At 35.6% G+C, this 27,535-nt stretch overlaps 1 protein-coding gene across 2 annotated transcripts in view; it reads right to left on the bottom strand.

The window, feature by feature from the left end:
- Rev1 (REV1 DNA directed polymerase) overlaps nt 1-21,404 on the bottom strand; it is a 68,412-nt gene extending 47,008 nt beyond the window's left edge. For both annotated transcript variants that reach the window (XM_026412575.2, XM_077791992.1), the window contains exons 1-3: nt 21,359-21,404; nt 7,521-7,584; nt 6,707-6,833 (exon numbers count right to left, since the gene is read on the bottom strand). In XM_026412575.2, coding sequence (XP_026268360.2) covers nt 6,707-6,833; nt 7,521-7,584; nt 21,359-21,369 — 202 coding nt within the window. In that variant the 5' untranslated portion in view covers nt 21,370-21,404. The remainder of the gene's footprint in view (nt 1-6,706; nt 6,834-7,520; nt 7,585-21,358) is intronic.
- Nucleotides 21,405-27,535: the final 6,131 nt, after the last annotated feature.

Here is a 27,535-nt window from a genome sequence, read left to right as displayed (position 1 = left end):
CAAAATTCAGATTCAGGTCCAGTCTTGTGAAAGTCTTATTCAAACAACATTTTTTTTTTCTTTTTCTTTTTGGTACAGTGCTGGGAATCCAATCAAAACCAAAGTCTAGAGCGTGGTAGGCAAGTGTTCCACCACTGCACCACTCCCCAGCCCTTGCTCAACCTTAATAGGTGGCAATCCTAGAATGAGAAATTGGTTTCCAGGTGCAGGTTAACACTGAAAAGTCATGTGATCTTGGGCAACTCAACTCACCTCACTTAGCCTCATTTCCTCATTTGCAAAATGAGAGACTAAACTAGATGAAAACGAAGGTCCCTTATAAAACTGTTACATGATTCCACACACTAAAATCATTATCTCCAGCACATAAAATCTGAAGATTTCTTCTGGTGACAATCACATTCATGTGTTCAGAAAACATTAATGTATGGTTGTAAGTTTTCAAACAAATCCCTGTCACTTGAATTGTACATCTGTTACGTATGCATATTCTCATTTCTTTTTGCAAGTTGTGCCAAAGTATTTGCCCACCCACCTGCCTTTTTTTTTTTTTAACAAACTTCAACGTGCCAAAGTCGTTAAGACCTGGATTTTATCCACATATTCTGGTTATCTTGTGGTTTACACAAGATAACCAGAACATCTCTTTTCCCTAACTGTCCCAATCCCACCAATAATACAGTGGTGCAATTACTGTCCACTATATATAAAGCATTGTCTCACTTGAGCTTTCACAAAAATAAACAGATCCCCAGTCTATCTTCTAGAGATTATTATACTTCATTAGGCCTAGAATGTGGCCCATTTCACATTAAAAAGTAAATATTTAAGACGACTGTGTTAAATTAGCATGTGACTAAAAATATTTCAACATTCAGATGTACAAACACAAAAACATTTTACTTATTTGCCCAGTCAACTAATATTTATTGAGCATCTACAGTGTATTAGGTAAAGTTCCAGGCACAGGATACAGCAATCAATAAGATTCAAGTCTGTGCTCCAGGATATTTGTATTTCATGGCCAGACAAAATAACAGGTCAGAAAAATAATATCAGTTCTGTTACAGATAAATGTAATCAAGAGAAATAAAGTTGGATTAGGGGATAGAGAGCAACTGGAGAGCAATGGAAACCAATTTTGGATAAAGGCAGTCTGAAAAGGTCTCTTTAAAGAGGTATTTAGCACAGTCTGCATGATGAAGATCTGAAGAAACAAACGGAACAACAAACCAGGTGCAGCGGCCCATCCTGCAGTGGTTCAGGAGACTGAGGTGGTAGGATCCCAAGTTTGAGGCCAGCCTCAGCAACTTAGCAAAACCCTAAGCAATTTGACAAAGTCCTGTCTTAAAATTTAAATAAAAAGGGCTAATGATGTAACCAAGTGTTAAAGCATCCCTAGGTTCAATACTAGTTTATGAAGAAAAAGAAAAGCAAATTTAAGGTTCTGAGATTGGTTAAGAAAAGAATTTGGGGATACAGAAAAAGATACATTGAATCCCACCAAAAAGTGGCCATCATACAGGAAACACACATGAACCACCAGAATGCAAAACAAGCAAATGGTAAGCAATCCAGACCACATCCTTGGCTCAAGTGTTTGCACCCAAAAAGTAATACGATGAGAGGGCAATGAGCATGCATAGGGAAAACTGCAACAGGCTCTAGCTACTGTACTTCCATAAATATTAACAGACCAGACCAAGGGGAAGCTGCTTTTTGCTCAAGACAGTCCACTTTCTCTACTGAAAACACAGGTTTAAAATAAATGTTTCTAGCAGTGATGATATTAACATTTACATCTATGAACTGACTTAGGGAAAGAGGCAAAAACTGATTTAATCTGGGTCTTCATAGATGCACTGCATTACTAATTTACAGAAATCGGAAGAGAAGAACCTTTTCATCAGAGCAAAGTAAAAAGACAAATCTAGAAAATCAAAGTAAACCTAAGAATTTGCAAGTGAAAATGCAGGTTAAGGACTAGGACTAGAATGCCTCAACCCATTTATCCAAGACCAAGCTTAAAAATTCAGTTGCTCTATTGAAGGAGATTCACTAAGGCTCCCACAAGCAACTGCTTCCGTTTTCCTCTGATAATCTCTATTCTAATTCAAAGAGATTATTTATAAGTCACAAAATCCATGTTCTCTATCAACTACCTCTTTTCACACATCTTTCCACACAAGTAGCATCCAAAATATGTTTGCTTAGTCAATTAAAGTAGAATAAATGTGATGGAAGGTTTATTAATTGGAAAATTCAACATAGTAAAGATGCTAATTCTCCCCCAAATGAACTACAGTTTAATTTAATTACTATCAAACCCTAGCAAGGTACACAATAGAATTTTATCATTTATTCTAAAATACATATGGAAAGGCACAGGCCTTATAATAGCAAAAATAATCTTGACAAGAGTAGTAGTAACTGAGAGATGTTATTCTATACCATCATAAAGCTTACTATACAAGAGCAGTGTGGTACTGATAAAGTGGAACAGTGGAAACAGTGGAACAGAGTAGGAAACTCAGAAAAAGGTTCCACTCAGATATACCCAAATGACTTTTTAACAAAGGTACAAAAGTAATCAAGGGCTGGGGTTGTAGCTCAGTGGTAGAGAGCTTGCCTAGCATGTGTGAGGCACTGGGTTCGATTCTCAGCACCACATATAAATAAAATAAAGATACGTTGACAACTAAAAAAGTATTTAAAAGAAAAAAGTAATTCAAGGGAGGAAGGATAGCCATTTCAACAAAGGGTTTTGAGGCAAGTGGAAATTCATGGAGGGGAAAAAAACCTAATCCAAATCTCAAAACAAATGTAAAACACAAAAAAGTTTTTACAAAAACAAACAAACAAACAAAAAAAAACTCCTGTGTGTGCACACACACACACCCCCAGAGAAAAATCTTTAGAGTCTGGCACTAAGCTATGTTTTTAGATCTGAAAGCACGGTCTGTAAAAATGGATAAATTACACCTTGTAAAATAAAAAAAGTTCATGCTCTGCAAAAAATCATGTCAAGATGATGAAAGAGCTGGGTATGGTGGCACATCCCTATAATCCCAGAAGCTGGGGAGGCTGAGGCAGGAGGACCTTGAATTCAAAGCCAGTCTCAGCAAAAGCAAGGTGCTAAGCAACTCAGTGAAACCCTGTCTCTAAATAAAATACAAAATAGGGCAGGGGATGAGACTCAGTGGTCGAGTGGCCCTGACTTCAAATCCCCAGTAACCAACCCTCACAAAAAGATTATGAAACAAGCTATAGCATGGGGAACAGAATGTACATACCATATATATGACAAAGAAATATAAATTATGTATTATATAAATATAAATTATATAAATTAAAACCATGATGAGATAAAATAAAAAACAATGCTGGCAAGGATGCAAAGAAAATGCATCACTCATACACTGCTGGTGGGAATATAAAACAGTAAACACTTCAGAAAAGTTTGTTATCTTACAAAAACTAAAGATGTCAAGTTTTACACAAATATTTATAGCACAAAACAAAACAAAAAAACAGGAACTAACCCAGATGTCCTTTAATGGGCAAATGATTAACACTGCCATATAGTCATGCTATGGGATACAACTCAGCAATAGGAAGGAAAAAACAAGTTACACATCTAACAATTTTTATGAATCTCCAGAGACAAATGCTGAGTTAATAAAAAAAAAAAAAAAGGTCAATCCCAAAAGTTTACATACTATAGTTTCTATTTATACAACATCATTATATGTTGAACAAATGACAAAATATAGAAATGGAGACCAGATTACTGGTTGTAATAAATTAAGATAATAACAAGCACAGAAAGGGAAGAGGGCATGGTTATAAAAGGGCAACATAAAATATTCTTCATTTTTTTTTGTAATTGTAGATGGACAGCATTATTTTATTTATTTTTTTAATGCGGTGCTAAGGATCGAACCCAGTATCTCACATGTGCTAGGCAAGTACTCTACCACTGAGCTATAACCCAGCCACACATAAAGTATTCCTGATGGAAATATTGACTCTTCTCAATGTCAATTTCCTGGTTGTGACACTGTACTATTGCCTATTACCATTGGGGAAACTGGGTGAAGGGTTCACAGTATCTTTCTATATTTATTTCTCACATTTGCCTATGAATCTATCATATTTTTTAAAAGTTCAATTAATAAATAATCCTGTACCAAAGAAGCATATAAATCTATAATTATTTTTAAAAAGTCTTAAAAATAATTCTATGACAAAGAAGTTAATCTTAATAAGGAACAAATGCTTTGAGGAGAAAAAAAAGAATGGGCTCGCAGAAGCAGAGGCAGAAGCAGAGGGATCTCTTAAGTTCAAGTTCAAAGCTAACTGGGTTGGGAGTAAAAGGGCCTATGAAAAAGGCCTGGTGGCAGAATTAGGAGTTTTAAGGGAATCAAGAAAATTCAGAATATTAGTTAAGGTCTGTGAAGAGATGGCTAAGAATCAACAAAAATACAATGTCTTATCTTACTTCATCTTATGCATTACTCTTTTTACTTTCTAATTCACTACATAAAAGTTGCTAATTATTTCATAAATTAATTCTTAATAAAAAGAATTCTTATGAATTGTTAATTCTGTTTATAAAGTTGTGAAATATTCACTAAAACTGAAACTTTTTCTAAAAGGAAAGTTATTTTAAATCACAACTTGAATGTCACCATAAAATTCAGCACAAGTTTACCTACTGAATTATAACATAATATTTTTAAAAGGGATAAAGGAAAGGGAGAATAATGATGAATCCAAAAAGAAAATATCTTACAAGTCACACAAAAATCAGTCATAAAGTAGAATCAGAATTCCAGTTTTCCAAACAAGAAAGTAATGACTGCAATATTTTTCTCCCTTACACAAAGCATCTCCCTCCTTTTATGTGAATAAGGATATCCCTCATGAATTGAGGACTTCTGTAACTGGCTCATGTAACGCATAATATTTTGTTTACTCATTTATTTATTATTTTTGGAACTAAACTGGAGCTGAAGCTGGCGCCTCACACATACTAGGCAAGTACTGATCTACATTTCCAGTCTTTTTTGAGACCAGGTCTCTCTAAATTGCCCAGGCTGGCCTCAAACTTGTAATCCTCCCACCTCAAACTCCCAGGCAGCTGGAATTATAGGCACATGCCACCATGCCCACTGCTTTTATTATAATTTTAACTATTTTATGGTGCATATAATGAATATCAATAAACCTCAAATTTGCCAAGATTTTCAAGAAAAAAAGAAAATTCCTGAATGTGACTGAAACTTCCTGAAACTTCCCAAATTTGCACCAGCATAACAGTCTTAGATGAAATTCATTGTTAATGAAGCCTAACAAAACTCCTAATTACAACCAATACACACTACCCTTACTAAATGAAGCAAATGCATCAATTCATTAATACTTTAATTTAGCAAATACTTCTAATTTAGCATCAATTCATTAATACTTTAATTTAGCAAATTTAGATACAGTCACTGCAGAAGCATCAAGGATACAATAGGGATAAAAATATAGCTCCTGCTCTTGTCTAGTAAACAGGCAACTAAAGTAAGGCCTAAAAATGGTAAGTAAGAAACAGACACACAAGGAGCCACAGCTCCAGAAGAAACTATGAAATCACTTAAAGTATATGAAGACAATCAGATAACCAAGGGAAAAAGATACAGGTATCAGCCAACTGAAAAGCAGAGAGGGGAAAATAAAACACATGAACAAAACTATTTTCAGCCATTCACTTAAAATTTAAAAAATATATTTATTCATTCATATTCTCTCTCTCTCTCTCTCTCTCTCTCTCTCGTAAGATGACAATTCCCTAAGAAAATGAAGAAAAAACTTGAGGAATAAAACCTGATAATTAATAGCCAAGTGCTACCTGACTTTACAGATTGGAAAAAGATAAATCTAAACCAGCTATATGGTAGCCACAAGAGAAGCTGCCTGGTGCCAGTAAAATCAATAGAAATTCATGAAATACAGGCACTGGGCACTTCCAAAAGTAGTTGTGTGAGTAAGTCTTAAAACAGGAAACTGATGGCTTAAACTACTTAAGGGGCAAATTAGAACTCCCAGATTTCTTCCCCCACTCACAAAGACTACCAAACTCCTCCAGATACCAGTCTCAATAACAATAGAAACAGATGATAGGAAAGGAGATGAAAAAAGATAGAGAGATTAAGTGAAATTTTACTTCCTAAACCCTAAGAATTCTGGTTCTTTCCTCTCCGCTCTTGACAACCAAAATGTTGGCAGGTAGGTTTATACATTTCTCCTGGCAAGAGAACAAGAGATTCTTCTCTGGGAAATCATAGACTCAAAGAGGGTCAATGAATAATCACATTTGGAGATTTCCCAAGGAAATGGTCCTGTCAGACTCCTCTATATGCACCTTGCAGTTGTCAAGCCCACCCATATGCAATGAGTTCCCAGTCTGCTGTTTAAGCAAGACACCTACTATTCTTCACTTTAAACCTCATTTAACTATGTACTTTGATAAAATTAAAGGTGGGATGGAAAGGGGTAGAGAAGGAGTAATATCTAAATAAGGACTTTTTTTAATCATTTAAAAATCATTTTCATATACATGACAAATAATTAAAAGAAGAGAATTTGAAACAAAATATATTCTCAAGCTAAAAAAGTACATGTCAAAATAGGTACCAAACAATAAAAAGTACTCAACCTGTATATCCATTAACATAGATGGCAACTCCACTAAAAATAGTAGATGATGTCCCATCCTTCTGTAAAGCAGCATCTGTTCGAAACTGTTCCTCCAATTTTTGGACCTTGGCAGCCATATACCCACCCTAGAATTATAGAAAGATAAAACAATTACAAAGGTTATATTTTCTCCCTCCACTCCCCACTCAAGAAACTTAAATTTTAAAAATAATAAGACAACCTTATTCTGTGCTAGTTACTAGGATAAAATGATGACATCCTAAACCTGAACCACAGCAAGGTAAAAAACAGGTAGATCAAGTAAAACTCTTCCCTCCGTCAACTCAATTTTAATATTAATAACCTAATTACACTCTTATGATATTACTTTTAAAAAGGAAAAAGTCAACCATAATAAATTTAATGTCATAAAAATTTTTGTGACATTAAATTTATCATATTTATACTGTTCTTATTTACATATACAATTGATTGAGTTACACCAAAGTTTAAAACAATCAGATATTTAACAAGTGGTCTAAGAGCAAATTTTTAGAGTGCCTTCTACTATTTCTATACAAGAAACATAAGATGAATCAATTAAACAAACCAGCAGCCCTCTACACATGGGAATTAAGAATACAATGAATGATTCCATGGCTAAATTCTGGATCTAAGTAATCTACTTGACAGTAGCACTAATTCCACTAGGTAACTTCAACCTCAGAAAAATATCAAAAGCTATCACTTAAAACACAGTGATTTAAAATTTATGCCTTAAGCCACATTATAAGGTAAAAGAGTGAAAAATATTTTTATTCTTTAAAACTCACCCATTTTTCCCAGCCATCATTTTCAGCTCGCTTCCTCCATCCACCTCGCCTCATGGTGGAGCTTCTGTATTGAGGGGGGGAAAAAAACATAAATTTTATAACACAATGTACTCCTAATTATCATTTTATTTCAGTATTAAGAAAAATAAAAAATTAAAATAAATTCAAATGCTCAATTAATCCAATACCTAGTAAATTTTTTCCAAAATATATTATTCTCAGACTGCTTTACAAGTGACATTTGTCCCTAAAACACCCTCCTGGAGTTTAACTACTGTAAATTTCAATTTTTATAGATAAATTTTTATGCATTCCTGAATAGGTATCTTAACGCTCACTCATATAAAAACATCATCATATGCAACAAACATGGCCACACTTATTAACTTGTTACCATTAATTAATAAAACATTTCCTTTCATTAACCATCGTGTAACAGCTTCAACTCCTGTCTTTGTTGTTACATAGTGGATACTTACAATTGTGCTCACAGTGTAATTCACCAATCTACAAAAAGCCCTAAAAGAAGTCAATTAAAACAATACATCATAGAGGACATGATGCAGAAAGATTATCACGTATAATAATCGAGTACATCTGGCATTCTCCTTAGGGCAACACTTAGCCAGCCAACTATACTCTAAAAACCACCAGGATGACCAAATGATGGCCATCATAAGTGTTAGGCAGGCTTGATGTCTTGCAAGACACAAAATTATTTATGTCAAAATGGCACTAAATACAACTCCCTGTAAGGTCAAATCTTTTAACTGAAATGGCCACACTGCATTAACCTTCACAAATTTAATATAACTTCTATTTAGGATTTTCTTCTAGTCACTGCATAGGTTTGTATCAATGGGTTACTATATGAAGCCTTAAACATTATCAAAGTGAGGCTCAGTTGATAGCACGTACAGAGGCCTGAGTTCAATCCTCAGCACCACAAAAAGTGCGTCAATTAATTAAAAAATTTGGAGGACTTTTAAAAATTGTTTTAAAAAATTATCAAAGTCATCAAATGAGCTTTGTTATGATTAATGAGAATTTTTTACTTAACACCACTTTAAAACATGATGAGAAAGACAAAGCATTTTCTTTCAAATACTCTTGTTCCTGGTATACTGTGGGGTTTAGTTTCTCTTTACTGGCACATATATGAATGATGAATTCGGTCTGTCTGTACTTTAAAGATACAAAGAAATAATTCTCAAAGAGTTAAGTCCCAGCAGACAGACAGATAATATAAATGTTTTAGGGGCATATGCAAAATGCTCTGAATATAGAAGGTAAACTGATTAACTCTTTGGAGAGAACTTTAAAAGTTTGCTATACGCAGGAGCATAGAAACCTGATGTGTTCAATATCAAGTCCCAGAAGTACCATATTTTCTGTTAAGTATTTCTTCTTTGCCTAGGCCCCCCCAATAAAGTCTTCACCCCTTATTTTAAGGGAGTTTAAGAAATGTTTTAACACATTTCTTAACTTCACATAAACTCTGAATCCATATGCCTAGTCTTACAAGTCAAGAGTTTGGGAGTTCTGGCCAAGGATGCAAACTCACAAAAATAAAACTATTAAACTACTAATTTTAAAGGTAAATCAAATAAAAAATATATTTTAAAAGCTTAATCCATTTGCTCAATCATTTAAGTGTCCCACTTATTAAGTTTTACTATAGTCCCACTGCAAAAGGCCAATAAGAGGGCTGGGTTTAGCTCAGTGATGGAGCGCTTGCCTTACACGTATGAGGCACTAGGTTAGATCCTCAGGACTATATAAAAATAAATAAATAAAACAAAGGTATTGAGTCCATTTACAACAAAAATATATACTTTTTAAAAAAGCCAATAAGAAAATCCTTACTGATGGTTTTAGAATAGACAAGTATAAAACAAAGCTGAATGCAGAACTTTATATATAAATTGTTTTTTAAAAACTTGCCTCCAGATATAGAAGGCCTAGGGAAAGTAGAAATTACTGGCCAAGAATCACAAGAGGACAAAATATACAAAGAAAATCTATCAACTCAGTTCTTCTCCCCAAAGCAGGATCACTTTTCCCTCTGAAGGTATTCACCAGTTCTCAAGGAGTGTCTGAAAGGCTGGGCAATGTTTTTGACAAGCATGGTGCTAAGAGAATAAGAAATGGAACTGAAGCATCTTCCAAAGATACACATGTATCTCCCTGCTTGGGATTAGGGCCCTGGGTGGAAAAATAAACTGAAAGTAAACTGATTACAACTTTGCAGAAACTGAATCCTACCTTACATTATTTCTACTCTGAAAATAGTTAAGGTGCTCCTGGATTGCTAAAACTTCAAAACAACTAGAAGAAGCAAATGTAAATCCACTATGGAAGATAGCAACATCCTAAACTTCACATATTTCTACAATCAATTTTGCAAATAAAATATAAAGTCTGTGACACAAAGTACAAGTAAAAACAGAATAATAAAATCACAGACCTAGAAATACTGAATTTAACACAAACTTTAACCAGCATAATCACTATGTTAAAGCAGATTTAAAAAAAAAAAAAAAGTTCTAAACATTTCCAACCAAAAAATAAATGAGCACAAGGCAAGGAAATACAAGTCCTACAAATAAACTCAAACGGAAGACTTTCAGCAGGACAGGATGAGGCACCCTGGAGCGAAAAGCAAACTACATGATTCAGCTCCACAATGCTGAGAAACAATGCTACTTAGAGGACAAATTTTAGCATGCAGCAAAGCCACCATCTGACCACCTCAAGTGTAAGGCCAAATAAAAGCAAGATGTTGCAACAGGAAACAAACCACCCTATGTTTATCAACACTTCTGTTAATACATACAATTCATACTTCACCGAGACCCACATGCACCTCCTTTCAGATACTCAAAACATTATATGTTGCAAACATTTAGAATACACTATGTATAAAATTGTCATTAATCCTGTAAATGATAGGTAGTCAGACAATAAATACTTCCTGAGTAAAGAAAGTAAACTTACAGGTAACCTATAAAGCACAGTAACAGAAATATATCCCAAATATATGGTTGCCCAATACATCAATATTTGAAAAGATCCTGAGTTTTTAATCTTAGCTTTTATTTCTCTTAATAACATTTTTCGAAATATTCACACTCAAATATTTACTAAATCTACTCATCAATCACATATACCTCTCCCCCAAAATGTGGTAACACAGGTACAACAGCAAGTAACACACTTCAATGCTAACGAGAACCACACAATAGATGGGAATTAATGGCAAATCATTCAGAGAGCTGCTTATATAATGTAAAATCAGGAAGGAGCAAATGTAAAACCCTGTCTTAACTGGGCATGATGGTGCACACCTGTAATCTCAGTGACTCGGCAGGCTGAGGCAGAATTGCAAGTTTGGGGCCAGTCTCAGCAATTTAGTTTCAAAAAATAAATAAATAAAAAGTTTGAGGATTTTGGCTCACTGGTAGAGAGCCCCTGGTTTTAACTACCAGTACCCAAAAAACAAACAAACAAAAAGTGCCTATTCTTAGAAACTGTAATGTGTCAAGATGTAAAAGGCCTAAGTTCCTGCAAGCCAGTAAGGACCATCACAAAAAGAAAATGGCTCTACCAATGTCCCTATAGATAATCCAGGGAAACGTTCTTCCCTCTAGGTGACTGATTTGATTCTTCAAATTAGACTTTTCCCTAAAAGGGAGTAAGGCAATCAATCAGCATTCTACTTGACAGAAATATGCCTCAGAAATAATGTGCTCCATTTTTATTCTTGGTTTCAAGCAATGTTTTGAATTATGCCTTATTTACTAAATCTGCTCATTGAGAGGCAACCTCCTAGTATTGACAACTAACCAATTATCAAGATTAGACTTGTAAATAAATATCACATTCTTGTTTTCTGAGCCAACTCTTGCAGACTGGGTTCCCAAGCCAATTTCACAATGCTTGATGACCCTGGGGCAAGCGTTAAAGGATTCTAAACCTGTATTGTGCAACCTAAATAACCTACCATCTTCTCCTGATCCAGCAACATTAATAGATAACACAGTTATGGATCTCCAAAAATTTGTTTAAAAATGGAAAATGAGTGAATTCATATATGTAATAGTACCCTTATTCCTAGCATATAGAGTATGTTCTCAATAAACATTAGCTACTATTCTAGGAATATACCTTGCTAGTTCAGAGTGAAAATCAAATTTTGAGACTACATATTTGAAAACTATGAAGTATATAACAGTTTATTTAAATGAACATCCATGATCTATCTACAACATAACAAAAAGCAAAGATTTACTGACACAAGATCTGGGTTCAAACCCCAGTTCAAAGGACTACCTAGCTACGACACAGGGTAAGTCTAAAGCATTTGGCGTGGCATCTCTTCACCTAAAAAAACAAGTATAAAGAATCAGCACTCAGAAGAATCCCTTAGGTGGCCATATATGAATGTAAAGTGGATGTGGCGGAAAGAAACAGCAAGCAAGAAAGATTCTATTTCCTAAACCCTTTAATTTAAGCAGACTTTTTTATTTTATTTTTTTTAATGTTTTGGAAATCTGCCCAGGTAAGGCCAATTTTAAGGCAAATGGTAGAGCAGCTGTGTCTATAAGAGCCAAGGATTTGAAATGCCTACAATGCAAGACTTCCTGACTTCTATTCTTTTAACAGGGATGTCCAAACTATAGGAAGTTTCTCATTAAGGACTGGATTATTTAAAATATAACAAGATTATTTATGCTTGCATTTTACCTAACTTTAGTTCATCGTTTGCTAGAGCACATTCTGTACATTTTAAGAGGCTGGTCAAATCCCACTAAAAAGACTATCATTCTGCCTTCTTTACTATGGCTACTGATGGATTTTAACATATACCAAGGAAATGAAGTTCATCATAAGGAGCAATCACTTTCATGCAAAAATGATGTTTTATGTATTTTCAAAAGAATTAACAATTTTCAAAAGAATTAAAGTACAAACAGTTCATCAGAAACAAGTAAAACTCACCCCATTTAGAGAGAAAATGCCCAAATATTCACCAGTATTAATCTGCTGGTTACATATTTGAAACTGCTGAATATTAAGATTAATGAAACCACCTTTAAATTGCTTTTAATCAGTGTCATTACTATGGTCATCTATAAATGTGTGGTGTTATCTTACCTTCATTTAATAGTTACATAAGACATATTTACTCTATGAAATTAATATGCAAATATGCAATGAATGAATGAAATGTGTACATTTTAAGTTGTGTAGCACAATTCATGAATGTGACAAGGACAGCAGCCTGTGGTTACTATCCTACTTTAGGCAAAGTTGAAATAAAATAAGCTTGCCTTTGGCTCTCTTCCATCTCTCAACATCTTTCTTTTTTTCCTCAAGGTTTATCTTCATTGGTTAGCTGTCAGTTCTCTGCCAATGTATTTACTGAACTGACTTAAGGTATGATGTCCCATGGACATCTATGTTTAAAAGGACTTCTGCATGACCATTCAATGAGAAAAGGACAATCTTTTCAATAAATGTGGTAGGAAAACTGGATATCACATGCAAAGGAAGTTGAACCCTTACCTTATACCATATACAAAATTAATTCTGAATGGATCAAAAACCTTAACATAAGAGCTAAAATTATAAAACTCTTAGAACTAAGAAAGCATTGTTTTCTTGGCTATGACACCAAAAGCACAGGCAACAACAAAAAGTAGATAAATTGGACCCCATTAAAAATTTAAAACTTCTCTGTACATCAGAAGACTCAACAGGGGATCTGAGTGTGCTCAGTGATAGTGAGCACTGGCAAGTTTCTGGGTCAATTTCTGGCATCACAAAAAGGAGGGCAGAGGACAGAACAGTAAAAGGAAATGCTACAAAATGGGAGAAAATATATGCAAATTTTATATCTGATACAGGGTTGTTTTTTTTTTTAAAAAAATCTCTACAACTTAACATCAAAACTACACACATTGCCAATAAGCACTTGAAAGGATGTTCAACATAACTAATCATTATGCAAATTGAAAGCACAATGAATAGGATAGCTGCTATTAAAAAACAAAAAAGGAAAAGTATTGCCAAGGATGGAAAGGCACTGGGACCCCTTGTGCACTACTGGTGAAAATAAAATATGGTGCAGCTTCTATAGAAAATACTACAGCAGCACAGTATGGTGGCACATGCCTACCATCCCAGTAACACAGGAAGCCGAAACAGGAAAATCAAAAGTTTAAAGCCAGCCTGAACAACTCAGAAAGTTTCTGTCTCAAAATAATAATTTTTTTAAAAAAGTACTGAGGATGTAGCTTAGTGACAGAGCACCTGGGAGTTCAATCCTGGAGGGAAAGAAGGAGGGAGGGAAGGAAGGAAGGAAGGAAGGAAGGAAGGAAGGAAGGAAGGAAGGAAGGAAGGAAGGAAGGAAACGAAATAGTACAGAAGTTGTTGAAAAATTAGGAATGGACTTATCATGATTATGAAATTTTACTTCTGAATATAGGCCCTAAAATAAAGTGTGAACACAAGCACATATTTATTTATTTCTAGTCCACATTCACACCTTAATTATTAACAAGAGCCAAAAGGCAGGAAAACTGAAGTGTCTGTTGATGGGAGAAATGGATAAGGAAAATGTAGCATATATCTAAAATGAAATATTTGGTCTTAAAAAGGAAGGAAATTCCAACACATGCTACAACATGAATGAACCATGAAGACGTAAGTCTAAGTGAAACAAGCCATTGTAAAAAGACAAATATGTATGACTATTCATGAGTTACTTTAAGCAGATAAATTCAGAGACAGAAAGTAGAATGGTGGTTGTAGGGAAGAGTTATTGTTCATTGGGTTAAGTTTTAGGCAAGGTGAAAGGGTTCTGATGATGAATCGTGGTGATGGTTGTAGGATAATGTGAATGTAACTAATCCACTAAAACGTACACTTAAAAACAGTTAAAACGGGGCTGGGGATGTGGCTTAACAGTAGAGCGCTCACCCAGCATGTGTAAGACCCTGGGTTCGATCCTCTGTACCACATAAAAATAAATAAAGGTATTGTGTCCAACTACAACTAAAAAATAAAACATTAAAAAAACAGTCAAATGGTAAGTTTTATATCGTATCTACTTTACATAGATATAAAACTTTTTAAAATAATATTTAAAGGAGCAAAGGAAGTTTTTTTTTGTTGTTGTTGTTGTTGTTTTAATAGAACTTCTGAAGCTAGATGCACTAGGATCACAGAAATGGGCAAAATACATGAAAGGGAGGTGGGGTGTAACCACTGTGTGGAGGCGGAGTGCAAAGCTGAGAAAGAGGCTACCTCTCCAAGCAATCTGTACTACAGAACCTGGATCCTTTCTTGGAACTGTGGGCAGTGGGAGGCCAACTGCAAAAGAACCATGTGCTGTTCTTATGAGAAATTAAGTAAATGGGGGTGCTAGACCACAGGCCTAAAAAAAACTGACAATGCCTACTCCAATGCTCTTATTTGGTCCTTAAATGGTAAAGGCTTTGACCAGAGAAGCAGCTTTTTGTGTAACTTTCAGATCTAAAATAGCTGATTGGAGATTTTGTTTTGAGACCATCATTGTCTAAAGCTATAGTTTTCAGGCTGCTATTAGAAGAACACTATAGAAAATTCTGAATTTCATAACCAGGGAAGTACAGCATTCTTTCAGACCCATGGCACACACTGTAGTCAGGTTTCCTCTCTGAATGGACTCTCACCAAGCTAGTTGGGGGGGGGGGGGGGGATCAGACACCTGAGTGCACTATGCCCTTGTAGCAATTTCCACAGAAGTACCTAACTTTAGTCTTTACACTTGATTTTTAGGTGTTCTAAAATCAAGGAACAGTGTACATTTTCTAAGAACAGTGTTGCATGCAAGTAGTATTTCATGTATTTAAGATACCTTTTAAAAAATATACAAAAATAAAAGTCCAAGATATTTACATTAGATTTTATTTCAAATCTAATAGAACCAACAGTCTTTTACAATTTGTTCACCTTCAGTATACAGAAACATTTTTCTATTTCCAATTTTTCTGCTGCAATAAAACAACTCCTGAACTAGATGAGATACTCTGTCTGATTGCTTTGTTTTGAATCAGAATGTTGCCCAGGCAGGCCTAGAACTCCCAGGTTTAAGTGATCCTCATGCTCAACCTCTGGAGTAGCTGGAATTACAGGCATTGGTCACCACACACAACTGAGATCCATTTTGATCAACACCAAATAAACACAGAACTCAAAAAAAACTTTAGTCTAGGGCTGGGGCTGTAGCTCAGTGGTAAAGCACTTGCCTTGCATGTGTAAAGCACTGGGTTCTAATCTCAGCACCACATAAAAATAAATAAAGGTACAGTGTGTTCATCTATAACTAAAAAAACAAAAAACTTTAGTCTATCAAATGAAGGTGACATAAAACACTATCCAAAAATTTTTTAAAAGGCTACAGTCTGATCTTTCTCTTTTTTGGGGACCTTCTCTATTATTTGATCACTGATTTGTGTTTTATACATTTATTTTTTATGCTAAGTCTTGCTGGGTGTTCCTTTTCAAAATAGTTTTTCCCTGCTGTATTTATAAACTCAATTTATGTTTAGTATAGATTAAACAAAAAACAGTAAGGGGGAGGAAGAATTACCCATAATACACCATCTAAAAAATTCACCTGTTGACTATATTTCCTTCCTTTCGTGGTTTTTAAAATTTTTTAACATTTAAATCTAAAATTCTTTACACCACTAGAAATACCTCACATTCCCACAACGCTTTTTTCCAAAAAGCTATATCTAGAGTTTTGGGGTGTTTTTTTTTTTTTTTTTTTTTTTTTTTTAAATTTTTTACCAGGGATTGAACTCAGGGGCACTCAACTACTAAGCCACATTCCCAGCCCTATAGTTTACATAGCACTCTGTAGGACAGGCAGGCCAAATACTATTTTGCACACAGTTGCTTTCTAGGGTAGAGAAGTTAAAATGTTTGATATGCTGAAGTAGCAGTTTGTGGTTCAAAATGATACATCTTGAAAACAAGAAAGGTTTCCAAATTTTCAATGGAGAAAAATCACAATGGCATCACCAGGAACTGCTTTAAAAGTGAATAAAAACACTCCTACTGAATTGAACTCACCTAATACAATTCAACAAAACAGATGCTTATGCATTAGTCTGAGTCAGACATAGTAGGAGCCATGTTTCAAACAGAACTAGGGAAGAAAACAGGTGCTACAAGTAAGCTCCATCTAGATTATATTCATGATAAACAGAGACCCTAGAGACAACACCAACTTTGTTCCTAATTGGCTCACTGACAACCAGCAAGTCATACATCAGCCAGATTTTAGATCTTTCCTATGTGGACAGAGTTGAACATGACAAATCTAGTCTCTTGCATTTATTGTAGCCATTAAAACACACACACACAGCTTTTAAGACACATACGTATATATTATGCAACTTTTTATATACCTTCCAAAAAAAAAAAAAAAAAGATGTGCCTATACATAAGTACAGCTGGGTAGTAGTAAAGAATTAACCTTACCTAAAAATTAAGTCTAGCCTTTGCCCTCGATTCTCAGGAAGTAATCTGTAAACCCTTGGAATGTCCTGCATATCCAAAGCCTTTGTTTATCAGGGGCTGTAAACCACTCCAAATAGTCTAACAATGTGATTTAAGGTAGCAGCTTTGGACCATTGCTGAGGGCCATTACCAAGTAGGTATTGACGCATCGTAATCCTTGCCAGTGTACCCCATGTTAAATGGACTTGCCTTGGAAATTTGCTGCGACCTTGCTTGTGTGTTTGAGAAAGATGACCCTGCTCAAGGTGATCGAGGGTGGATCCAGGTTTGAGGAAGTATCCTGCAGGTTTGAGGAAGTATCCCGGTCCTTGGGCTTAGGGTGTTCCCGGTTTAAGGCGTTTCCCGGTTTAAGAATATGGGTTTTAGGGAAGTTGAGGTTGAAGATTATTGCTGCTGGGATTAGGGTGTTCCTGTTGCTTGTTCCCGTTGAGTTCTCGTGAGATTCAAATGGGATTTGGAAAAAGCCTCATGGAGTAGGATTTGGGATCAGACATATTGGAATTGCCCCTGAACGTGTGTGGAGGCTGGTGTGAGATCGGGAATAAAGAATTGCTGTTTGAACCTACAAAGCTGTGGTGCCTCCTGATTCTGGTGCCCCCCAAGACATTGGCAGACCATGTATTATCAACCTCCTGAAAAATTGAAGACTTTATAAAAGTCAACCATGCCAGCAATCAATTATATATAAACGTTGGACAAAATCTGAACACCAAGACCTGGAATTTTCCTTTAGTCAATATTCAGTGAGTACTGTCATACGTTAAGTGCCAGAAGTTAGCACTGTCCATGACCCCACTAGGAGAATAACCAGAAATTTCACATGTGGAACTCTTTGTGCCCCATGTATCTCTTCCCTTGGCTATTATAATCTGTACCTTTTCCACTATAATAAATCCAATCATAAGTACAAGCACTTTTAGCATCAGTACAAGAACTTTCAGAAGTTCTGTGATCTCATGCAGATAATTACTGAACCAGAAAATAATCATGAGGATCCCCAAACTTGCAGTTGGGTGTCAAAAGTGAGGATGGTCAGCTGACGGAATGGCACTCTCCTCCAAATTTCATTCTTCCTTTCTTTCTTCATCCCCTCTTTTTCACTCCCTCCCTTTCTTTCAAAATGGAACACCATTCCTATCCCTCTTAATGGGAAATGGGTGACAACTAGAGACTACACTTCTCAGCCTTCTTTAAAATCAGGAGAGGCGCAAGGCACACTCCTGTGATCCTAGAAATTTGGGAAGCTAGGGCAGGAGTTATCACAAATTGAAGGCCAGCCTCAACTAGTGAGACCCTGTTTCAAAATTAAGAGAAGACCTGGAGATATAGCTCTGTGGGAAAGCATTCCTGGGTTCAATCACCAATACCAAAAATCTTTGGAGACAGGTGCATGGAGTACTGCATACCTGGCATATGTTAAGGGTGCCTGAGTGGCAAACCACCCCCCCTCGTGGTAGGCGCGTGAGCAGCAAAACGGTTACTCCGTATGCACAGCGCCTGAGCATGAGGCCATGTGTTGTGGTCCCAGTGCTTACTCCACGGTCCACTCCTCGATTGGTCAACGCAAGGATAGTTGGCCAGAAATTGTATTGGTGGCTGCCTATAATCTGCTTAACTACTGCCCAAGAGTATATATACATGGTAACTATACAATAAAATCAGACCTGCTTCCAGCTTGGTCTCCAGAAGGTCTTGATTCATGACTCCACAGTCACACTCTCCTCTACCCTGTCCTGTAGACCTCCTTGCTGGATGAGAGAGAGCCCACATAAAAATGCATCAAATCAGCAGTGACTAAGTTCTCACCATTGAGATATAAACACAACAATGCCTACAAATATATATATATATATATATATATATATATATATACGCTATATTCTTCTTCCCCTTTCCCATGCTCAAGACTGACTGGGAGTTGTTTACTTCTTTTTCAGGAATACAGTTGTGCGGTAACCCAGTTTCAACTATGGGAAAAGAATACAATAACCAATGGAATAGCCAGTTGCAATGGTGCAGGCCTCAAATCACAGCAACTCAGGAGGTGAGGCAGGAGGATCACAAGTTTAAGGTCAACATCAGTAACTTAGCAAGTCCCTAAGCAACTTAGTGAGAGCCTGCCTCAAATAAACAAACAAACAAATAAATAGGAAAGGGTTGGGGGATGGTTCAGTGTAAAGCACCTCTAGGTTCAATCCCGAGAACCAAATAAAATAAAATAACCTAGGAAAAGCTAAAAAAAAAAAAAAAAAAAAACAGAAGGAACCTGAGACCCTGAATGACCTGAAAAAGCAGAGTTGCTCACCTGCTATGTACTTTCTGCCTACTTTTAGACTATTACTAGCAAAAAGAAAACTTCCAATATTGATTTCACTGTATGCAGAAGGCTTAGCCTGTCTCCTAAAATGTAAAAATACTTAAGCATTTTATTATGATTTTTGATTCCATATTTAAGTAAACCAAACAGATTAAAGGAAATAAAGATAAAAAGACATATTTTTTTAAAAAACTGAAATTGCAAATTTGAAACACTTGTAAAATGCCCTAGTTTGAGACAGATCTTTTTTTTTTTTTTGGGGGGGGTAATACCAGGGATTGAACCCAGGGGCACTTATCCACTGAGCCACATCCCAACCCTTTTTACTTTTTATTTTGAGACAAGAGTCTCACTAAGTTGCTGAGGCTTATGAGACTCCTGCCTCAGTCTCCTGAGCTGCTGGGATTACAAGTGTACACCACAGCACCAGCTGAGGTGGATCTTATTGAAAGGAAAATTTCCATTCCAAACAATTCAAAATAAAAGAGCTTTCTCTCTCTCATCATTTGGTATATAACTACAAAAAAAATACAAAATGATATTTGATTTGACAAGGCCATGTGATACAAACTGAAGGGTGCATTCTGAAAGAATTATAATTTTCTTTCCTGGAATCACAGATTCCCAAAGGGAAAAAATAAGAAATAGACACTGTTTTAACAAATCACCAAGGAGGACTTCCTCTTTTGGCTTTCCAGAGCTGGAGAGAATTCTTCACCCAGTTTCCAAAAATCCTCCCTCAGTTTTCTGTTTTCTATGTTCCAAATCACATGGCCCAAAAGTTTTTCTTAAACATCTCCATTAGGATATCTCAGGTGCACCTCAAAGTCAGCATGTCTATAAGGAGGATCAGTGACAAAGGAAAGCAAAAATATTCTGGAGATGACATGATTTTTCAAAAAAGCCTAAAGGAAGAGTAAAAAGTCACTGACCTTCACTAAGGAGAAGTGGCAAATGATTATCTAGAGGAAAGTTCAGGATGAATTAAATCAGGGATTTCAAAGGCTACAGTAGAAGGATTAGTAATAGACAACCTAGCAGACGAATGAAGGATGTAAGATCAAAGAAGAGGGGAGTTTTCTCTAGAACAGTGGTTCTTATGCTTGAACATGCACAGAATCACCCGCAAAGGCCTATTAAAATATAGACCCCTGGGCCCCAACTTTCTGATCAGAAACTTTGGGTGCTTGGGTAGGACTGTTAATTTGCATTCCTAAGAAGTTCCCAAGTAATTCAGATGCAGCCAATCTTAGGTTGATTTTGCCTATATCTAAAGTGTAACCAAAGTAGTATACACTTAGTGGAGAGAATGCTGCTACTATGTGCTCCAAGTAGAATGAATTTCACAACTGGATTAAATACAACTCACCCAGTGAAGTTTTTAAATCGGTTCAGTAACAAAATCTCTGCAGTCCTGCATCCCACTTCTCCCCTAAAATTCCAGGTCTGAATTCACGGTTTACTTCATATTTACCAAGTATTCGCTATGATTCACAGTTTTCAAGATAAGTATAAACCACAATTCTAGGTTACTAGAGGGAAAACTACAAGAGAGGACCCTATATTAATGGCACTGACAGAATGCAATAAATGCAGGAAAAACAAATCTCATATTAGAGGAGAGACCCAAAAAGGCAGTAGCATAGAAATTTGGGGATACAAAGAAAACTAAGTCTCTAAAAGAAAAAGTCCCTGTTGAATGTGGAATGGGTGGCTTATGAACAACTCCTGAGTGGGATAAAGAAGCCTAAGGGGTAAAAAGGAACCAAAATACATATGCACACTGAACAACCCATAAATTACTTTTGTAAATTTCCAGCTCTCTTTAAGTTGTCTGGTACATAGCAAAGCAGCAAGAAGACCTCAATATTAAAAGACATTAACCTCCTTGAAGCTAGAGGCTGACATCTGACTAGACTGTTAACTCTAAGGCCCAATTACGTACCTGATCATCATCCAAATCTACCACTTAAAAGCCAGAGACACTGGGCTGGGGCGCAACGGTAAAGCACTCGCCTCACACATGCGAGACCCTGGGTTCGATCCTCAGCACCACATAAAAATAAAATAAAGGTATTGGGTCCAACTACAAGTAAATAAACAAAATATTTAAAAAAAAAAAAAAAAGACAGACACAGTTATAAGCTGAAACCTACTGTTACGGCTTGGATATGAGCGTCCCTAAAAAAGTTTACGTGTTAATGAAGGATTATTCAAAAGTGAAATGATTAGATCTTGAGAGTTATAATCTAATCAGTGGATTAACCTATCTGACAGATTAATACTTTGAATAGATTACTGGGTGGTAACTGTAGGCAGGTGGGGTGACTGGAGGAAATAGGTCACAGGTTCGGGGGGATGAGGGGAGAGGCATACTCTTGGGGATTATATTTTGTCCCTGGAACACAATGCACTTCCCTGCTCTGCTTCCTGGCTACCATGAGCTGAGCAGTTTTCTTCCACCATACGCTTCCACCATGATATTATGCCTCGTCCAAAGTCCAGAGCAATAGTCAGTAGGGCGTAGACTGGGACCACTGAAACCTTGAGCCAAAATAAACTTTTCTCCCCTCTAAGTCATTCTTGTTAGGTATTTTGATCACAACAAAAAGCTAATACACCTACCTAACAGTCCAGACCACCCAAAAAGGAAACACAATCTTGTTTAATATTTCCCAATCTAGAGGAAGTCTGGCCCATTTGGAACATAGTCTACCTTATTATGCCCCCAATAAAAAAACAAAAACAAAACAAAGCACTTCTCACTCTCAAGATAGCCCACATTCTGCTCTGAGAATGTACACCTTCACATTTTTCTTTCTAATAAAGCTCTTTCCTGTTTGCTAAAACATGACTGTCCTTAAATTCTTTTATGTGATAGGGTTAAGAGCCTGGAAGGTCTGAGGAGGGGGTCTCTTCTGGCTCTGATGAGGTCTCCTCAGACTCCTTTATCACTTAAGTGTCAGCATCACTTAGTAGGTAGATTTGAGCTGAGAATGATTAGAATGATCTGAAGGAGCAAAAGGGAACTAAGAAGAGGAGAGCAACAATGTCAGAAAAATTCATCCTCAAAACCACAAAAAAAGCAGAAAACATTCTGGAATTGACTGGTTTATAAAATACATGGCCAGATGTAATACTAACCAAGGTAACTGAGGCCTTGATTGTCATTCCAAGCATATTGAGCCTTACTTTTTAAGTTTTAGGAAACTATAAAATTGTATATATAAACAGCAGACAATGAGTTGGATACATATGGAGAGTTTCTGCCTCATGAGTCCAGTCTACATAAAGATCCACAAACCTGTCTTAGCGGATGTCCTTGTCTTGTGCATTCCACCCATATAATTCATTAGATCTCTGAACTCACATAGGAAACTGGCAAATGATGACAGAACAAATCACTTTGAGCAAATGCAACTAAAAATATATGGTCAAACACTCTTTTCTGGATCTGCTATCAGTTCCATCTTTCACCAATCTCTTTTCTCACAAATCCTTACATTAAATGTAATTGTAAGTGAATATAAAAGGTATAGAATGTTTAAAAAGTTGCCACTGCTTCTGGACTCTTTCCTTGCCTTCATGCCAAGAACTCCCTATCATATATTTTAAAACATAAGAGTCAGTGGTTTTATAGATATAACATAAGGAGATACTACATTCTTTTTTTTTTCTTGTTTTTGTTTTTTTTTAATGTAGTGCCGAGGATGGAACCCAGGGACTCACATGTGCTAGGCAAGCCCTCTACTACTGAGCTACAGCCCCAGCAACATACTACATTCTTCAAGACACTAAAAGTCTACTTTGATGTAACAATTTATTCAGCACTCTATACTTGACTAATAGACTCTAGCTCCATGTAACAGTGAGAGCTCCAAAACAATCTTTAAATGACAATCAGAAATAAGATTTTCAATTGGGCATAAACAACATGCAAAAGAAAACTGCTCCAGCTGGGGTTGTGGCTCAGTGGTAGAGTACTTGCCTAGCATGTGCGAGGTCCTGGGTTCGATCCTCAGGACCACATAAAAATAAATAAAATAAAGGTATTGTGTCCAACACTACACAGAAAAATAATTATTTTAAAAAAATACTCCTCCAAAAGCATAAAGTTAAACATGTTAGTAACTTTCTCTCAAGTGCTAAAATTCAAAACAGCAATTAAGTTACTACAAAACATTCTGCAACTCTAAAAACAAATAGATCATCAACCTCTCTACCTCACCCACAAAAATCTCACATAGATTTATTTTCTTTTCACTTAGTAGTAGGAAGTAATCATTTAAATCTAAAAAAATAATTCACAAAGAAATAAAAAATCAAACTTTTCACAGAAAAAAATAGTGCACTTTTAAAATACCAAGAAATATTTAGTTTATAACCCAACCTGCAACAAAATTTACATAAATAAGATATATGACTTAAATGAGTACAAACCCAGGCTTTAATTCTGCTGTATTAATGAAAGAAAATGTTATAATCCTCAACAGAAGGTAATCTTTTTATATAATATACTTTAATACAACTTGCTTCAATATTTAATATAAATATGTCAAAATATATATAATAAGTAGAATTTAGGCTTCTACCATTACTACTAGTTTTAGCTGTAACAAATTTGGCAAGTATGTGTTCTCACTTTTTCAGCTAATATTGTATAGTAATGAATTTGGCTAGCTTTTGTCCCTGGTTCCTGAAAGACTCAATGATTCAAATTTCCCAAATGGTACAGTGTCTTTGTAACCCATGTAGGCTCCTCAAACCACATCTGACATATGAATTTATATTAACAGAGTGATTCCCAGTGGACCCCTAGTTTCAGGTCAGGGGCTGTCATGCTGGAAAGGTCAACCCATGTTATTAGAGAACTGGAACTTTGAGATAGATAATACCAGCCTGACCTCCTGACCTCCAAGTAAGGAACAAGGCTAAAGACTTAGTTCAGTCTTACCTATATAATAAAACGTCAATAAAATCTCTGGACATTTCGGTTTGGGTGAGCTTCTCTGGCTGGTGTACTGGAAGCATAAAGTCTTGAGGGCATGAAAGCTTTATCCTCCCCCCACACATCTCATTTATCGGATCCTGTTCTTCCAAGAACAGCTTTCTTGAATTCTGAGTCATTCTAGCAAATTAACAAAGCTTAGGGGATAGTGGGGACTTTAGAAGTTATAGTGCCTTGATCAGAATTGTGAGTGGCCTGGAAATCCTAGAGCTTGTGACTGATAACTAAAGCGAGGGGATTCTGGCAGGCCATGTCCTCAGTGTGATGCCTAACTTAACTCTGGGAAGTTGGTACCAGAATTACTCAGCAGCTAAAATACAGAATATACTGCCCTACTTCTCTTCCCAGGACTCTGGGACTTAAAGGAGGAAAGCTGAGTGAAACCATTCTTTAAGCTATAAAACATCCCAGTTAGTACAAAGTTTCTTATTTTAAGCTATGTTCTTTAATATATTAAAGAATTACTAAAATGTTTTTTAAATTAAAGAAATTTACCTTAAATCATCCATGTTAAAACAAAAAAGAGAGCTGGGCATGGTGGCGCATGCATGTAACCCCAGCAGCTCAGGAAGCTGAGACTGTAGGATTGAGGGTTCAAAGCCAGACTAAGCAATAGCTAAGAAACTCAGTGAGATCCTATCTCTAAATACAAAAAAAAAAAAAAGAGCCGGGGATGTGGCTCAGTGCTCAGTGGTTGAGTGTCTCTGAGTTCAATCCCCAGTACTCATCCTCCACCAAAAAGGAGGGGGGTTTAAAATAAAATTGACTATCCAAGCTTAAAAAAAAAAAGGCTTAAAATAGCAAGCCAACAAGTCATCAAGAACTAGAGCCTGTTATTATAAGAATAAGATTCCTAACTTGGTAAAAGGCATTTGAAAGGGCAAAGAATAATTATAATTTCAACTACATAATTCAGACTAATGTCTAAAAGATAAAAATGCATTAAGTCAATTTTGAGTAATATCAAAAGTAGAAATGATGGCGTTTAGAAAATGTAATGTGCATTCATTATTTTGTGACTAAACCTCTAAGACGTTTCTCTTAAGTCTTGGGTCTGACCAAGAATGACAGAAGCTAGTAAGCAATATTTTGGTTATTCACATACTGGATTCAAGTACAAACTACTTACTTAACAGCCATATTTTTCCCCTATTCTCACTCTTTAAAAAAATTTAAGCCTAATGAGACCAATGTGCCCTTTAGTAAGAGTCTCAAACCATCCTATGTGGATAAAGCAACTACCTTTCTACACAAGAGAACATATTTTCTAACTGCATTATAAATAGAGGACAAAATTTTTTTTCTACTCACTTCCAATGATAAAAAACAATTCAAGCCTTTAAATCACAATTTTACAAAAACATATTGTTCAATATTCTGCCCTCTTAAATAAGAGATTTCAAAGTGTTGATTTTTCCATGGACGATACATGCACAGAGCAGAATGTAATAGAAAAAAACATTACTTTTAGAATTAAAAAAAAAAAATCTAGGTTCTAGCCCTAAATTTCTCCTCATTCACAGTTGAAAATTATCTGGATCTCATTTTTCTCCAGAAGGCTAGGGATACAATCTAAGATTCTTTCTAGCACTAGCATTCTGACTCTACTTAAGCATCAATTCAACAATTTTTACTTTAGTTGTTCTTACAAAAGAAAGTTTTACAAATAGACATCAAGAATCATTAAAACTTACGTTAAAATATTCCACAAATGTTTCCTTATAAAAAAAAGATAACAAAAGATTTGCTCGGTAATCAGCAGAAAGACATTAATATTTTATTAAATATTTGTTACCTGAAACTTATTTTCAGCAAATCTAAAGACATTTGTTTTCTTAAATCAAATCTATCACATCCATTACATTCAAAACCTTTCCAAACTATTTACAAAGCTGATGTACCATGATATATGATGCTTTGACTTATTTTTAATGGCTTTTTAGAATGAGAAAAAAATGTAAATGATTTTGCATATTACCAACTTAATGTCTCACACATAAGGAACATGTAGGCACTGAAGTATAGTGATAGTTAAATCCAAAGAAACTCAAATCATAAAAAATGGTAAAACTGCCAGTAGTTTAAGAGGCTACCTACTCACAAATAATGTGATAAAATAAAATGGCAAGTTTCCAAACAGAAACCTTGTTATTTTTAATGTGGCTCACAGAAGAGTGGTTATGACCTTGAAATACAGAATGAGGTGGAACTAGGTAGAAATCCTGGCTATATTCTGACCTACCTGTGTGATCCAGCCAAGCAACATCATCTCTATAAATCTGTCTCTTTACAAACTGTGCCTACCTTATATGTATTGTCTTGTGAATATTAAACAAGACAATGGACTTAGCAAAGAGCCCAGTAATTATTTAATAATGTAATAATTTAATAATTTAGTAATTTTTAGATTTTGGACAAATGTAAATACAAGCAGTATTTCAATTTTTTAAAAAAAATTAAAGCCCAAAATCGAGGATTCTAGGCAGATTGAGAAATAAAACATGTTACTACAAAGAGGACAAATGGATCAAGTAAAAATAACTGGTACTATGCAAATATAATTAAAACAGAAGAATCTTAAGTTTACAAAAATAACTCAAGTTGTCTTAGCTCAAACTATTATTACAAAGTCACTGTGTCTAGAAATTCTTTACTATTTCTGGAAATGCTAAAGAAGAAGCAATTACACTATGCAAAGAACAGAAGGATAAAGAAAGACATACAGTATAGCTGGACTGTGTTAAGCTCCAATTAAGAACCAAACACAATTTGAGGGGAAAAACTCAAAATGAAAGGCAGAAATTCAACACACTAAAGAGGATAAAACATCTTTTCCTTCCCAAATACTACAAGACTCATACTTTAACTGGATCTTCAAGGGCTTCCCTATCTCAAGACAGGAAGCCTCCAGCAAGTCCTTTCATCACCACAATCATATCTCCAGCAGAACTTCAAAGGGAAATATATAAAAGCCACTCTGGTGGGTGGCTTTTGAGAAAATCACTCTTAGTATCTTCCACAGATCCAAAGAATAAAAACCTGACTTACACATTAAGACCAAATACAGGTCATCATTCTCAGGAGTTTATTTTTCAATTTTTTCTAGACCTATAC

This window comes from Urocitellus parryii, chromosome 12 (assembly GCF_045843805.1).
Source record: "Urocitellus parryii isolate mUroPar1 chromosome 12, mUroPar1.hap1, whole genome shotgun sequence".
NCBI classification, from domain to species: Eukaryota; Metazoa; Chordata; class Mammalia; order Rodentia; family Sciuridae; genus Urocitellus; species Urocitellus parryii.
This window is presented reverse-complemented; position numbering and strand designations above follow the sequence as displayed.